The sequence below is a fragment of the Lipotes vexillifer genome, unplaced genomic scaffold (assembly GCF_000442215.2).
Source record: "Lipotes vexillifer unplaced genomic scaffold, Lipotes_vexillifer_v1.1 scaffold71, whole genome shotgun sequence".
NCBI classification, from domain to species: Eukaryota; Metazoa; Chordata; class Mammalia; order Artiodactyla; family Lipotidae; genus Lipotes; species Lipotes vexillifer.
Window position 1 is genome coordinate 2,270,801 of NW_006793703.1, and position 12,260 is coordinate 2,283,060.

The 12,260-nt window shown below is 47.0% G+C and overlaps 1 protein-coding gene across 1 annotated transcript in view; it reads right to left on the reverse strand.

Moving 5' to 3' along the window:
* The window catches only part of SLC13A4 (solute carrier family 13 member 4), a 41,394-nt gene that overhangs the window by 6,424 nt on the left and 22,710 nt on the right, over nucleotides 1-12,260 (reverse strand). The window contains exons 6-13 of the mRNA XM_007466587.1: nucleotides 11,400-11,439; nucleotides 10,107-10,184; nucleotides 8,202-8,386; nucleotides 6,274-6,393; nucleotides 4,574-4,675; nucleotides 4,129-4,230; nucleotides 3,374-3,471; nucleotides 3,061-3,185 (exon numbers count right to left, since the gene is read on the reverse strand). Coding sequence (XP_007466649.1) covers nucleotides 3,061-3,185; nucleotides 3,374-3,471; nucleotides 4,129-4,230; nucleotides 4,574-4,675; nucleotides 6,274-6,393; nucleotides 8,202-8,386; nucleotides 10,107-10,184; nucleotides 11,400-11,439 — 850 coding nt within the window. The remainder of the gene's footprint in view (nucleotides 1-3,060; nucleotides 3,186-3,373; nucleotides 3,472-4,128; nucleotides 4,231-4,573; nucleotides 4,676-6,273; nucleotides 6,394-8,201; nucleotides 8,387-10,106; nucleotides 10,185-11,399; nucleotides 11,440-12,260) is intronic.

Consider the following 12,260-nt stretch of genomic DNA (forward strand, 5'->3'; position numbering starts at 1 on the left):
TTCCTGATTTTTTATGGTTAGATCACTATGTAGCCCAGCAAGTTCTTTTTTTTTTTTTAATGATTGTACCCCATTCAGTCTAATTAGGGCCTCCTGATCAGTCATTGTCACAGGGCACAGAGAGCCTCTACTTGCTGAGATCCTCCTTAGCCCTGATATGACTTGGCAGGGATTGGAGATCTTTGGGGTGATGAGCCCCTCAACTTCAAACTTGTTACTCTTTCTCCAGCCTCTGACAGTCTCATGCTGTGCATTCAATCAACAATGCCCTTTACACAGATTGCCAAGTGTAATCCTTAATCCTGCTTTTGAAATCTATTTCTCTTATTTTATCACCCATGAAATGGGAAAAGTTATCAACATGTTTGGATAGTAACCTTTCCTCTGGTTTTGGGGGCCTTGAATGGACAAGACTGAACATTAGAAGTTTTACATGAGTAATGAAGGAGAGAGGGATTACAGGTCTATCTCCATGTAGTGGGGAAGGTGCCACGTCACTGGCCTAGAAACAGTCATTCAGTCTCAGCCTGTGTTAGGTTCAAATCTCATCGTGGCTGACATCAGGATCTACCATCTGCCCATGCTTTTTGGCAACACGATATAAAGGCATATAGCCATGCTTGAACATTTTCCATTAGCAACACCTGTACATATCTACTCAAATCAATGAATATTCCCATTTGGAATAATTCATTAGGTTGGAAGATGTTCACCTGCCAATGATGAGGGCTCTCCCCCTCCCCTAAAAATGAAGGGCACAAATGAGTTTATGTTCCTAAAAAACCCCAGGTTGCCATATGCATTCACCAGCTCTCCCCACCCTCCCTCCTCTCCCTTCTGTGGTTGACAAGCTCTGACTTTTCCTATTTACCCTCTAGATTGCAAATGCAATAAAGAACTGGCCAGTAGGGCAGAAAGCAAGGTGAGACATTTTATGATTCCTCAAGCTGTAAGCCCTACTCATGTTTTACTGTTTAAAGACTGCCTTACTACACTGTCAGCAGGCCACCTTTTCTCCTCTTTTCCAAGTTCATCAAAACCTCATTTGATCTCCACAGCACCCTGGCCACTTCATGACATGCTCATAGACGACTGATGACCAAAGGGCTTCAGAATTCTCTCATGTAGCCATTTTTACCTTGGACCACTTCCCTTTCTTTTTTCTCAACTGACCGAGAGCTATAAATCCAGTATGTGGGGACTACCTCAATTAATGGTGGGTGCAGAGTCTCGAGGCCTACAGGAACTCTGTAATTGTTATCTCTTGTGACACATTAAACTTTGCTCTCTGGACAAAGAGAGGGGAGGGAGAGCAGTTAGCTGAGTGGAAACAGTATGTTTTAAAAAGAAATGGATTTTTATTTATCATGTTTTCCACATAGTACTTGTAAGTAAAGTGAAATAGCTTAAATGGCAATTTTTTTTTCAGAACAACTAGTTGATACTATAATGAAATAAACTGGTAAATTAGACTGCAAAGTTAAGAAAAAACAACAACAAAGGAAACCTTAATTTTTTAAACCCTTGGTATGAAAACATTTTTTATTGGATTTTCCTCACTAATGTTAAGACTGAAATTATTTGAAATTCAGTAGGAATCACACATATTGTACCTGAATTATATTATTAAAGTAGTAGTCAGTAGGTTCTACAGTTATACCAACTATACATGCACAGTTTTGGTTAAAAAAGAAAAAAAAAAAGATCTTGCCAGGCTAGGCTCAGAGGCCAAAACTAACCACTGAAATTCAACAAAGATAAATATGATATTGTGAACTTGGAATCAAAAATATTGACAGCATATATACAGGATTGGTTGAAGGACTTGAAGCTTAATAGTGGCTAACAATGAAAAGAATGAAACGTTTTAGTTGACTGCAGTTTCAATATAAATATTGACATGAATGACAATGAAGCCTTATAAAAGCTTCCATAAAAGTACAGGATGGGGCTTGGGTAATTAACTGTTCTACTCTGCACTAGACTGACCACCCCTGGACTGTGTTTGAGCAAAGGCAAAGTGGTCCTAAGAAAGGCCAACATGGTAAGGGGTCACTACTATGAGGAATGGTTAAAGGAACTAAGGGAGTTTTAGTTGGAAGAAAAAAATGATCTCAAGGGACCTGATTGTCTTTGTTGTTTTAATAATTATTACAGGAGAGGAGAGGGTTCCTGAGAAGAAAGCCAGAGCAAAGAGTGGAAGACATCCAGAAGACCTGAACTGAAAGTAAAGAACAATATTCTTTGTTGGCTGTGCAGTGCTTGCCCTGTCACTGGAGGTGTCCTGGAGTGAAATCTCTATTGGGGTGGGAAGATGGGACTCAGTGTTGCTCCATGGCTCCTTCCAAGTGGAGGATTCTGTGACTTTGTTACTGATGCAGAAAGCATTTAGGCCCACAATGAATGGGCAGTCAAAAGTGAGCCAAGTTTAGAATGGGTGAATGTAGATAGACGAGCTAGAGGAAGAAAACAGGGAGACCCCTAACCTGCTTGATTCTTAGGGCTGTTTATTTCAGGAAGGGCTAACAATCTAGGAAAATCAACTATTTCCCACCAGCCCCCTTTAAAAGATCTCATCCCGAATCCTCCCAGTCAGGAAGTGGGGGGCATTTACATCTGCTTTAGCATACATTCTCCAAAGGGTCTCAATATATGCATATGGAGTCCATATGCATATGGACTCACAATTTGCTGTGAGTCAATCTGGAGCATCTCTGGGCCCTTACACCTTACACCTATCACCACTGTCAAAACTCCAGAAGGACATGCCTACAAAGTCCAATATGTCTTTTGCTTGTAGCAGTGTGGGCCCATAAGTGAGGTGTGAATGCCTGTGTGCTGTGACTGTGGCACAGCTATCTGTAACTCTGTTCCCAGTGGTGCCAGCTTAGAAGGTGGGACAGGATGTCCATTCCTGGCTGAACTGCTTCCCTTCCCAGTGACTTGGGTGAACATTCACCTCTCAGCGCCTTCGAATCTTCCTTCCCGGCACCATAATGACTCATTAGGTAAAGCTGCTGGAAAAACATTGGACCCAATAAGAACAGATTCAAGGGTTACCTTGCTGCCAGAAGCCAGAGCATAGCCTCCTCCCACCAGAATGACAATCTCCCAGGGCATGGTCTTCTGGAAGTCCTTCCACGTGATCATGGGCTCCGTCCCCAGTGAGGGCTCCTGGTCCTCCCCTGGATCACAGGTAGACAGCAAGGCAGAGCCAGATGAACCCTAATGGGTGTGATTTGTGGAGACAGGGGCCTAATTGATGAACCAGAGGATACTCTGCTATTCTGGGAGGAGTTGGAAGGGCCGTAAGGCTCCTCCCAAAATTCTGACTTCGACCATTATTTGACTTCTTCTCTTGAACTCCTCTCACCATTGTTCTTTTTCCCGAAGCAAGGCTTCTTTGCTGGAATCAGGAAGAGGAGGAAGCCGAGGAAGACAGAGACTGTGGCGTCGGTGCGGTACCCCTTCCTGGCGAAGAGACAAGAAGAGCTGGGGAGAGGGTCAGGAAGCCCAGGGGTAACACAGTGTCTCAGGACAGCCTGTCTGAACACAGTGCCTCTCTTGACCTAGTCTAGAGGGGACGTCAACCTTCCTTCTTGCCAGTTGCTGCCGTGCTGTCCGGTGGTGGATTTAATGGGCAACAGTTAAAAAGGAGTGGTCAGGAGTTATTTAGATAAAAGAGACTAGAAAAGGATGAGTTCTCTTTACTGGGAGGGTCACAAGCTGGCACTGAGAGCTTGTGGCCTGTGGCCCTGGCCCTCGGGAATATGTAGGGGTGGGACAGGCCTCGGCTATGATGGCCATGGTCTTTACAGGTGGTGTTTTACTCTACAGACATATTCCCATTTAACTCTCATAACAATTGAGGTTCCAAGAGCTTAAGTAACAAGACCAAGGTCATGTGGATGGTAAGTGGCAGCTCCTGATCCCAAGCCTGGACTCAGACTCCAAAGACTATTTTCTTCCTGACTCCACACTGCAGCTTCCCTAAAAAAGGGGGACTTTCAAGGGAACAAAGTGCTTCCTGGGTTCATGACTATCCCGAAGAATCTAGGAGGGGACACCAGCGGATACTGCCTGAAGGGTTTGGGTTAGGGGGTTGTTCTCAGAGACAACATCCTTTACTTTTCAAAGAAGGAATCCCAACCAGGAACAAAGCCAGGCTCCCGGGTAAACCACAGCACCGTCATCAGGATGAAGAAAAATGCAGTCACCATTTCCGGGTAGCTATAAAAGAAAACAGACCCACTCCAGGAACTGGGAAGTTTCTGTTAGCTTTCAAACTTTGCTTTGGGATGCTCCTGTAAGCAGAGCTCCAATAGTGGAGACCTAAAACGCAGCTACTGCTTAGCCACTTGGACTTGGAATACAGCAGAGGGGAAGGGTGGCCCTTAGAGTCTGGGCCAGCTTGACTTTGGCATTAAGTAGCACCTCTATAAATACCTAGATTCATAGTTGAGGAAAATTCCCCCAGCTCAAGGGACCACTGAGAACAAGGCTGCTTCTGTGCACACTTTACCTGCCACACTTTCTCCTGGGGAAGGAGAGAGGGTGAAGGGCTGATTCTTACGTAATGGCTCCCAGCTTTTCATATTCCTCTTGGATCCTCTTCTCTGATAACTCTTCCCTTTTGGTCTTCTTCTTCTTACTCAGAGAGCAGGTCTCTTTAAAACTGAGATGGGAGAATGAGCAAAAGAATAAAGGAAGCACACTTCTGAGGCCCAGAGGAGAACAGGTCTTAAGCAAATACTAAACTACTGGCTGGCTGGCTGTGATGGTGCTTCTCTCCACTCGCCCCACCTATCACGCGACTTGATCTCTTGATCTGCCAAGTTACACAGCTTCTCATCAGCCTTCTCCCTAGCCTTTCGGGTATATCTCTGGTATATAAATGTAAAGTCATGTCTCATGGACTTGTGCAAGTGTACTTATGTGGGGTTGTTTCTACACACTTGTCTTTTAAATTTTTTTTGCCCAGTTGGGTTTTTTAATTAATTAATCAGTCAATTAATTAATTAATTAAATTTAGCCACTCCTTGCAGCATGTGGGATCCTAGTTCCCCAACCGGGGATGGAACCCACACCCCCTGCATTGGAAGTGCAGAGTCTTAACCACTGGACCACCGGGGAAGTCTCTACACACTCGTCCTTTACATAAGTGAGAATCAATGTGATGTGGCATATGTGTATAGATGCTTATATATTTGTGTATAGATGCTTATATATAGATGCTTATATATTTGTGGCATATGTGTATAGATGCTTATATATTTGTGTGTTGCACACACACATAGGTGTGTGTATGTGTATCTGTCTAGAGACAAGGCTTGTCTGGGGTGAAAGTGGGTGTTACTTTTCTTTTTTTTTGTTTGTTTATTTTTTGCGGTACGCGGGCCTCTCACTGTCGTGGCCTCTCCCGTTTTGGAGCACAGGCTCCGCACGTGCAGGCCCAGCAGCCATTGCTCACGGGCCCAGCCGCTCCGCGGCATGTGGGATCTTCCCAGACCGGGGCATGAACCCATGTGCCCTGCGTCTGCAGGTGGACTCTCAATCACTGGGCCACCAGGGAAGCCCGGGTGTTACTTTTCAATTAGCAACACTGGAGGCATAGAAGTATACAGTTATCTTTGATTTGACAATTGTCTCTGAGTTATTAAAAGAAAAGTCAACTCAGAGAACATTCCCTGAGCAATGGGAATGTTGGGTCCCCGGACTAATAGCAAAATATCATATACATCTTCCCTTTATGTGTTCAGAGCTTATCAAATTTGGAGTAAGCATCCATAATGAGTAAAAGGCTGGCTAAGCAAATTAATATTAGAAATAATATTGCACGAGGAATGTCTAATATTATTTTGAGGGATATGAGCATATATCATACAGCTACTAAGTATAAATCAGTCATGTCTATAAAATTAAGCCTAAGGGAACTTCTCCTTGGCATCATTTCTTTAGAAATTAGTTCAAGTTACTCTGTATGGAACTACATTAAACACTCTCCGATTCAGACTCTTTATGAATCCAGCACTTCCCCTGACCAGTTGGTTGAAATTAAGAACATTTCATTGCAGAGCTCATAGTGAAGTGCAGAGTCCATGTATGTTCAGAGTGTCTAGAAGATGTGATGCCCGACTCCTCATCTAGTCCACTGCATCCTCCAGACACCCTCTGTGGTTACTTGGCAGCTCCCCGTTGGATGGCACCCTCCAGGGCTTGCGCCATGGCCCTGGATGGACAGGAGAGCCTTGCTGGCAGGGCCCTGGGACTCACTTGCAGCCCAGGAACAGCCAGTGCATCCAGAACCAGCTGACCACCAGCATGATGAGGGAGATGGGGAAGCTGAAGAGGAACCAGGTGCCGAAGTTGACCACTTCTGCTGCTGGATACTGGCTGGAGGGGAAAGAACCAGGTCAGTGATTAGAAAAGGGTGGATTTCCATTTGGTATTTCAGGATAATAAGCTAAATGGTCCTTAAGCAGACAGAGCAGAGCTAATGGTAGAGATAATGATAAAAATATGGTAAAACATTATCTAGAACTCACTTGGCAGCTGCAACTGCACTGAGCCCTGCCAAGAATTATGAAATAAGCTAAAAAAGCATCCAAGCAACCAAAACTGATACCACTGAAGTGTATATACTTTGCACTCAGGAGAATCACTCTGGATCTGTTTGCTCTTAATTTATGTAAAGATTCTGATCTGGATTTCAAGACAACAGAATAGAGGAGGCAATCTGATGTACTTTGTTTATAAAGTCACTGAAGGAATGGTTTTTAAAAAATTTTTTATTTATTTCATTTATTTTTGGCTGTGTTGGGTCTTCGTTGCTGCGCACGGGTTTTCTCTAGCTGCGGCACGCGGGGGCTATACTTTGTTGCGGTGCACGGGCTTTTCATTGCAGTGGCTTCTCTTGTTGTGGAGCACAGGCTCTAGGCATATGGGCTTCAGTAGTTGTAGCACACGGGCTCAGTAGTTGTGGCTCAGGGGCTCTAGAGCACAGGCTCAGAAGTTTTGGAGTACGGGCTTAGTTGCTCCATGGCATCTTCCCAGACCAGGGCTCAAACCAGGGCTCAAACCTGTGTCACCTGCATCAGCAGGCAGATTCTTCACCACTGCGCCACCAGGGAAGCCCCCAAGGAATGTGTTTTGACTGGGGGACACAAGGCATCAGTTCTGGAGAACTTCAGTCTCTAGAGCCTCGTGAAGGTTCTAGATGTGAACTTTGCCCACAGGAGAACCATGGCTTGGAATCTCCAAATCTGTTATCAACATCCACTGCTTAGGGGCCCTCCTTGGCCTTAGGGGGCCAAGGAGGTTATCTGGTGGACTCCTTGTTCATCATTGGGCAGAGCTGTGGCCCCAGCCCAGGTGTCCACTTGGACATCTCAACCTCTGTATCAACATTTCCTCATCTTTCCCCTCAAGGGCCGCTCTGTTTCCCCAGCTGCTGAAGCCCTAAGCCTGACAATGAGACTTGGGCTTTCCCTCTCTCAGGCTCTTCCTAACCCTACCCAGGCCTGTCGAGTCTCCCTCTGAATGTTGCTCAGATCTGGCCATTTCTCCTCCCACTGCTGCCCAGGCCACCATCAGCTCTCTCCTGGGCATCTGTAGCCATGTCCTGGATTATCTTCCTGCTGCCTGCCTTTTCTGTTCCAATCCATTGTCCATTTTTAAAATCCAGAATGAGTTTTCAAAACTGTAAATATGATAACCTCACTCCCTGCCTAAAATTCTTCAAAGGCTTCTCACGGCCTTTTGGATGAAGTTCAAGTTCCTTAGTGGGCCCTGCGAGGCCCTCTGTGACCTGCGCATCCACCTCCCTGGCCTCCTTTTGGCCTGTCATTTTCTTTTACATGCTCTGCTCTCTTGCCTCTGAGCCTACTACACTGTTTTCTTTGTCTGGAAGATCTCCCTTCATCTAGTTAACTCCAGCTTGGCCTACAGGTCTCCACTTTCATTGTCGCCTCTTTGGGGAGTCATTTCCTCCCTCTAGACTTGGTGGGGTCCCTCAGCAGAGCTCCCCCAGAAGAATCCCACCCTTCTTGTCACATTTAACTGTAATGACTTGATCATCTTTTTTCCCTCTTAGTACAGAAACTGCTCTGGTTCGATTATCTGTGGTATACTCAGCACCTGGTTCTGTCCCTGACACACAGTGGGTGGTTAGTAAATATTTGTTGACCGAGTGAATTACTTACTTATTGAAGTGTTCCAAGAAAATGAGGCTGGTGGACGTGCCAATGATGGTGGTCAGGCCCCCGATGGTGGCGGCGTAAGAGATGCTCAGAGAGAGGCACTTGCAGATCATTTGGTCATGCTGGGACTTGTACTTTCTTTTGAGTTCCTGGTTCCTGCGGCTGGGGGTCAGGACTGGTGGCTTTTCCTACCAAAGGAAAGTCAGTGAATTTCTCCAACCCGGCTTGGGCTGTCTGGCACACAAAGCATGAAAAACAGGGGCACCATTGTGCAGTGTGGAAAGCTTGGGTGTCAGAAAAACAAATCCCAGTACCAGTTCTACCTTTTACCAACTTGGGCAGCCCCATCCCACTGCAGTTTCTGTAAAATGGGGAAAATCCTATTTTCTCTGCCAGATTGTTTTGAAAAGTACATGGAAAGCACTTGGAACACTTCCTGGCATTTAACAAATGGTAAGCTATTATTATTTTTGTTGTTATGGGTATTAACAGCACGTTCTGTTTTTTACTTGAATTCCAGTAAAACTGACTGCTCTCCACTTTGTGTCTAAATACCAAATAGAAGGTGGTTATTCTATGTGGAATTAAAATACAGTCCTAGTTGGGAGATGACTGAAAAATAAGCTCTGCATTATAGAAAGAGTCCAGCTTTCACTGGGCGGAGAGTCAAAGTGCGTGATTCTCTCCTCCCTTCTTTCTCACTTCTTCCCTTCTTGCCTATTGGCTTTTCCTTCCCACTTTCCCCTCCCCCTTGCATATAAACCTCAGCCTGGCCATGGTCCTCTCAGGCCCTGCGTGGTCCATGTGACGGCCTTTCAGCATCAGCAGTTGCTGACCTCTGGTCTCAACTGTGGACTAAAGAAGCAAGTGCCCCTCTGTCCTGTCAGGCCTGGCCCCAAATTGTGAAACTAGGAGTAGCCTGGTACAAATGTCAGCAGGCCAGGTCATAGGAAAACCAAGGGGAAGAGGCCACCCTGCCACATTTCTCAAAGCCTGTAACCACTGCCCCATCTGCCTAGGAGGGCCCGGGAAAGGCTGGATCCCGCCACATTTTCCTGAAAGATTCATTGATTATAAGAGCTGGAGGAGACCTCAGAGATTCTCTGGTCCAGTGGTTTTCCACAATCCTTTCTCCTAATGAAAATTTACATGGACCTCCAATAGAGAAAACAAATGTAGCATTTAATGGGCAAACATCTATTTTTTAACTGAAAGTATACACATAGGGTCAGGGAGACTTGGATTTGAATCGAGGTTCTCCTCTCACTAGCTCTGAGGCCTTGGGTACATGATTTCATCTCTCTGCGTCTCTGTCAAAATGGAGTTCAAAGTTGCTACCTCTCTGAGCCAAGACTAGAGAGCAAATGCCCAGCCCAGTGCTTGGTATTTAATAAACAATGGCATTTATTTATGATGATACAGATGCTATATAATTGAGATGATTCTGATGAACACAAAAATTTGAAATCAAGCGTTGTAAGTGACGGTTGCAATTTTACACCACCTTCGACGTCCATTTTACTTCTGCATTTTGTTTCAGTGATAAAGTACCAGGAAAATCAGGGAACAGAAAAGCAGTTGCCTTAAAATCTCAGGATACTCGAATAAAATATTTGCAGTGCCCCTGAAGCACCTTTGAGGAGTAGTTTAAACACCTCTGATCTAGACCAAGTCTCAGTTTTTATAGCTGAAGAAACTGGGGCTCAGACAGTGGCATGACTTGCCAAAGTCAACAGTGAGTGGAATGTCTTATCTCCATGGCACACACAGGCCAGACACACAGATGGATGAAGTGTGCCTGGCGACAGCCCACTACCCTGACACCCTCACAGCTTCACGAGCAGTGCCCCTTGGGAAGCTCAAGGCACTTCAGGTAGGAAACAGGATTAGGAGGTGCAATTCCATTACCTGAGATGCATGCTGCTTCTTGTCCTGGTGGTTTGCTGTTCTGGTAGAGCTGGTGATTGCGGGCACGCCATTCAGGTTCTGTCGGGACACAGACCGTCACACTATCACGAGGAGACTGTGGGGCCTGGAGAAGCCACCTGATTGCCCTGGGGGCACCCACGCCTCCTCCCTGTGGGACTCGGAGACCAGAAGCAGGGCGAGCAGGTGGTAGAGAGCCACCCCTACTGTGCCTGCCTCCTTCTCGCAGGTTCCCCATTTGAAGAGGCTTTTGAAACTTGGAAAAACATGGCTCTGTCCTTATAGGAGAGCTTGGCTTTCTAGAACTTCATTAGCTAACGAAGAACCCTTCATTTTTCTTTAACACAAAGAACATGAAAAAAATCGCACACAACCAAGTCCACAGTTTGGACGGATCAGAGCCCATCCATTGGGACTGAGGTAAGAAGAGATGTAAAACCAACCCTGGGCGAGGGGGTGAGGCCACATAGAGTGTGCAGGCAAACTTGGCTTTCCCCTATAAACGCGTCCCCTTTTTTTTTTTTTTTTTTGCGGTATGCGGGCCTCTCACTGTTGCGGCCTCTCCCGCTGCGGAGCACAGGCTCCGGACGCGCAGGCTCAGCGGCCATGGCTCACGGGCCCAGCCGCTCTGCGGCACGTGGGATCCTCCCGGACCGGGGCACAAACCCGTGTCCCCTGCATCGGCAGGCGGACTCCCAACCACTAGCGCCACCAGGGAAGCCCACGCGTCCCCTTTTTTTTTTTTTTTGCGGTATGCGGGCCTCTCACTGTTGCGGCCTCTCCCGCTGCGGAGCACAGGCTCCGGACGCGCAGGCTCAGCGGCCATGGCTCACGGGCCCAGCCGCTCTGCGGCACGTGGGATCCTCCCGGACCGGGGCACAAACCCGTGTCCCCTGCATCGGCAGGCGGACTCCCAACCACTAGCGCCACCAGGGAAGCCCACGCGTCCCCTTTTTGTAATCAGATTTTTGTAAACGAATCCCTCCTGAAAGGGATCCTGAGGCTGAATACGTGGCTCTTGAATATCTGGATGGCTGAATATTGGGTTTACGCGAGGAAAGGTTAACCTGTCCTTTGTGAAGCTAAGCCCAGTACTCAGGGCTGGGGCTCAGAACTGCCCAAAGCCTCACGCATCCAGGCTCAGGGGAGCACCTCTGTGCCCTCACATCAGAGAAGGCCGCTGGGCCCTCGACAAGCTGCCAGGCTTCTCTGACCCTGAGTTATCTTGAGGGTCTTTCAAGTATCTCAAAGCACAGAAGAAACCCAGGGCCATACCTTGTTCTGCATCAGAGAACTGAAGTCTGCATTCGACGTGCTGGAAGAAAGCAAAGCAAGTGGGAAAAACAACAGTGGCCCAGACTTGATGAGATGGGAATTCTCCCCCATGGTGTTTGGTATTAGTGACCCTTCTAGACACAGGTGTTCTAGGCTACACTTAGAAGGAGACGAATCTCACCTTCCAGAGATGTGGTAAGGATTTGTGGGAACAGGGGCAGGGCGTTTCCTTTGGAGGGAAACCGAGACTCCTAATGATAGCTAACATGGAGTGCTTATTAGGTGCTAATCACTCAAATATGGACTTAAATCCTCACGACAGATCTAAGGGGCAGGTATCACCACCTGCATTTACAGAGTAGGAAACTAGGCAGAGAGAGGTTACTAACTTCCCGAGGGCACCGGGTACTAAGTGGTGGTGCCAGAGAGGAACCTGTCTCTGTCTCTGCCTGGAGAGCCTGGGCCCCTGACCTTGTTCTCACTGGCTCACTTTCTAGAAGGAGAAACATGAAATGCTTATCTAAGGCGACGGGAGCAGGGAGGGCCAGGGGCAGGGCCACACATGGTAAAAAACATGTGAGAGCAAGAAGATGGGGGTGAATTTCTTATCAGCAGCTGCACCTCAGAGGATGGCAGGCAACGCGTGTGCTGAGTCCCTCCCACTCTTACTGGTCCCCAGTCTTTGCCTTGAGGAGAGAGGAAGGTGGGGATTTAACTACCAGCATTACGGACCTACACTGAGCACTAAATGCATGTTTCTGGTCTGTCCTAGTTCTGAGGACAGTGGGTTCTATGAGCTCAGCCGCTGGGAAGGCCAGTGAGAGGGGCTGGACACACGTGCAGGAAGTGGGGTCCTGGGGT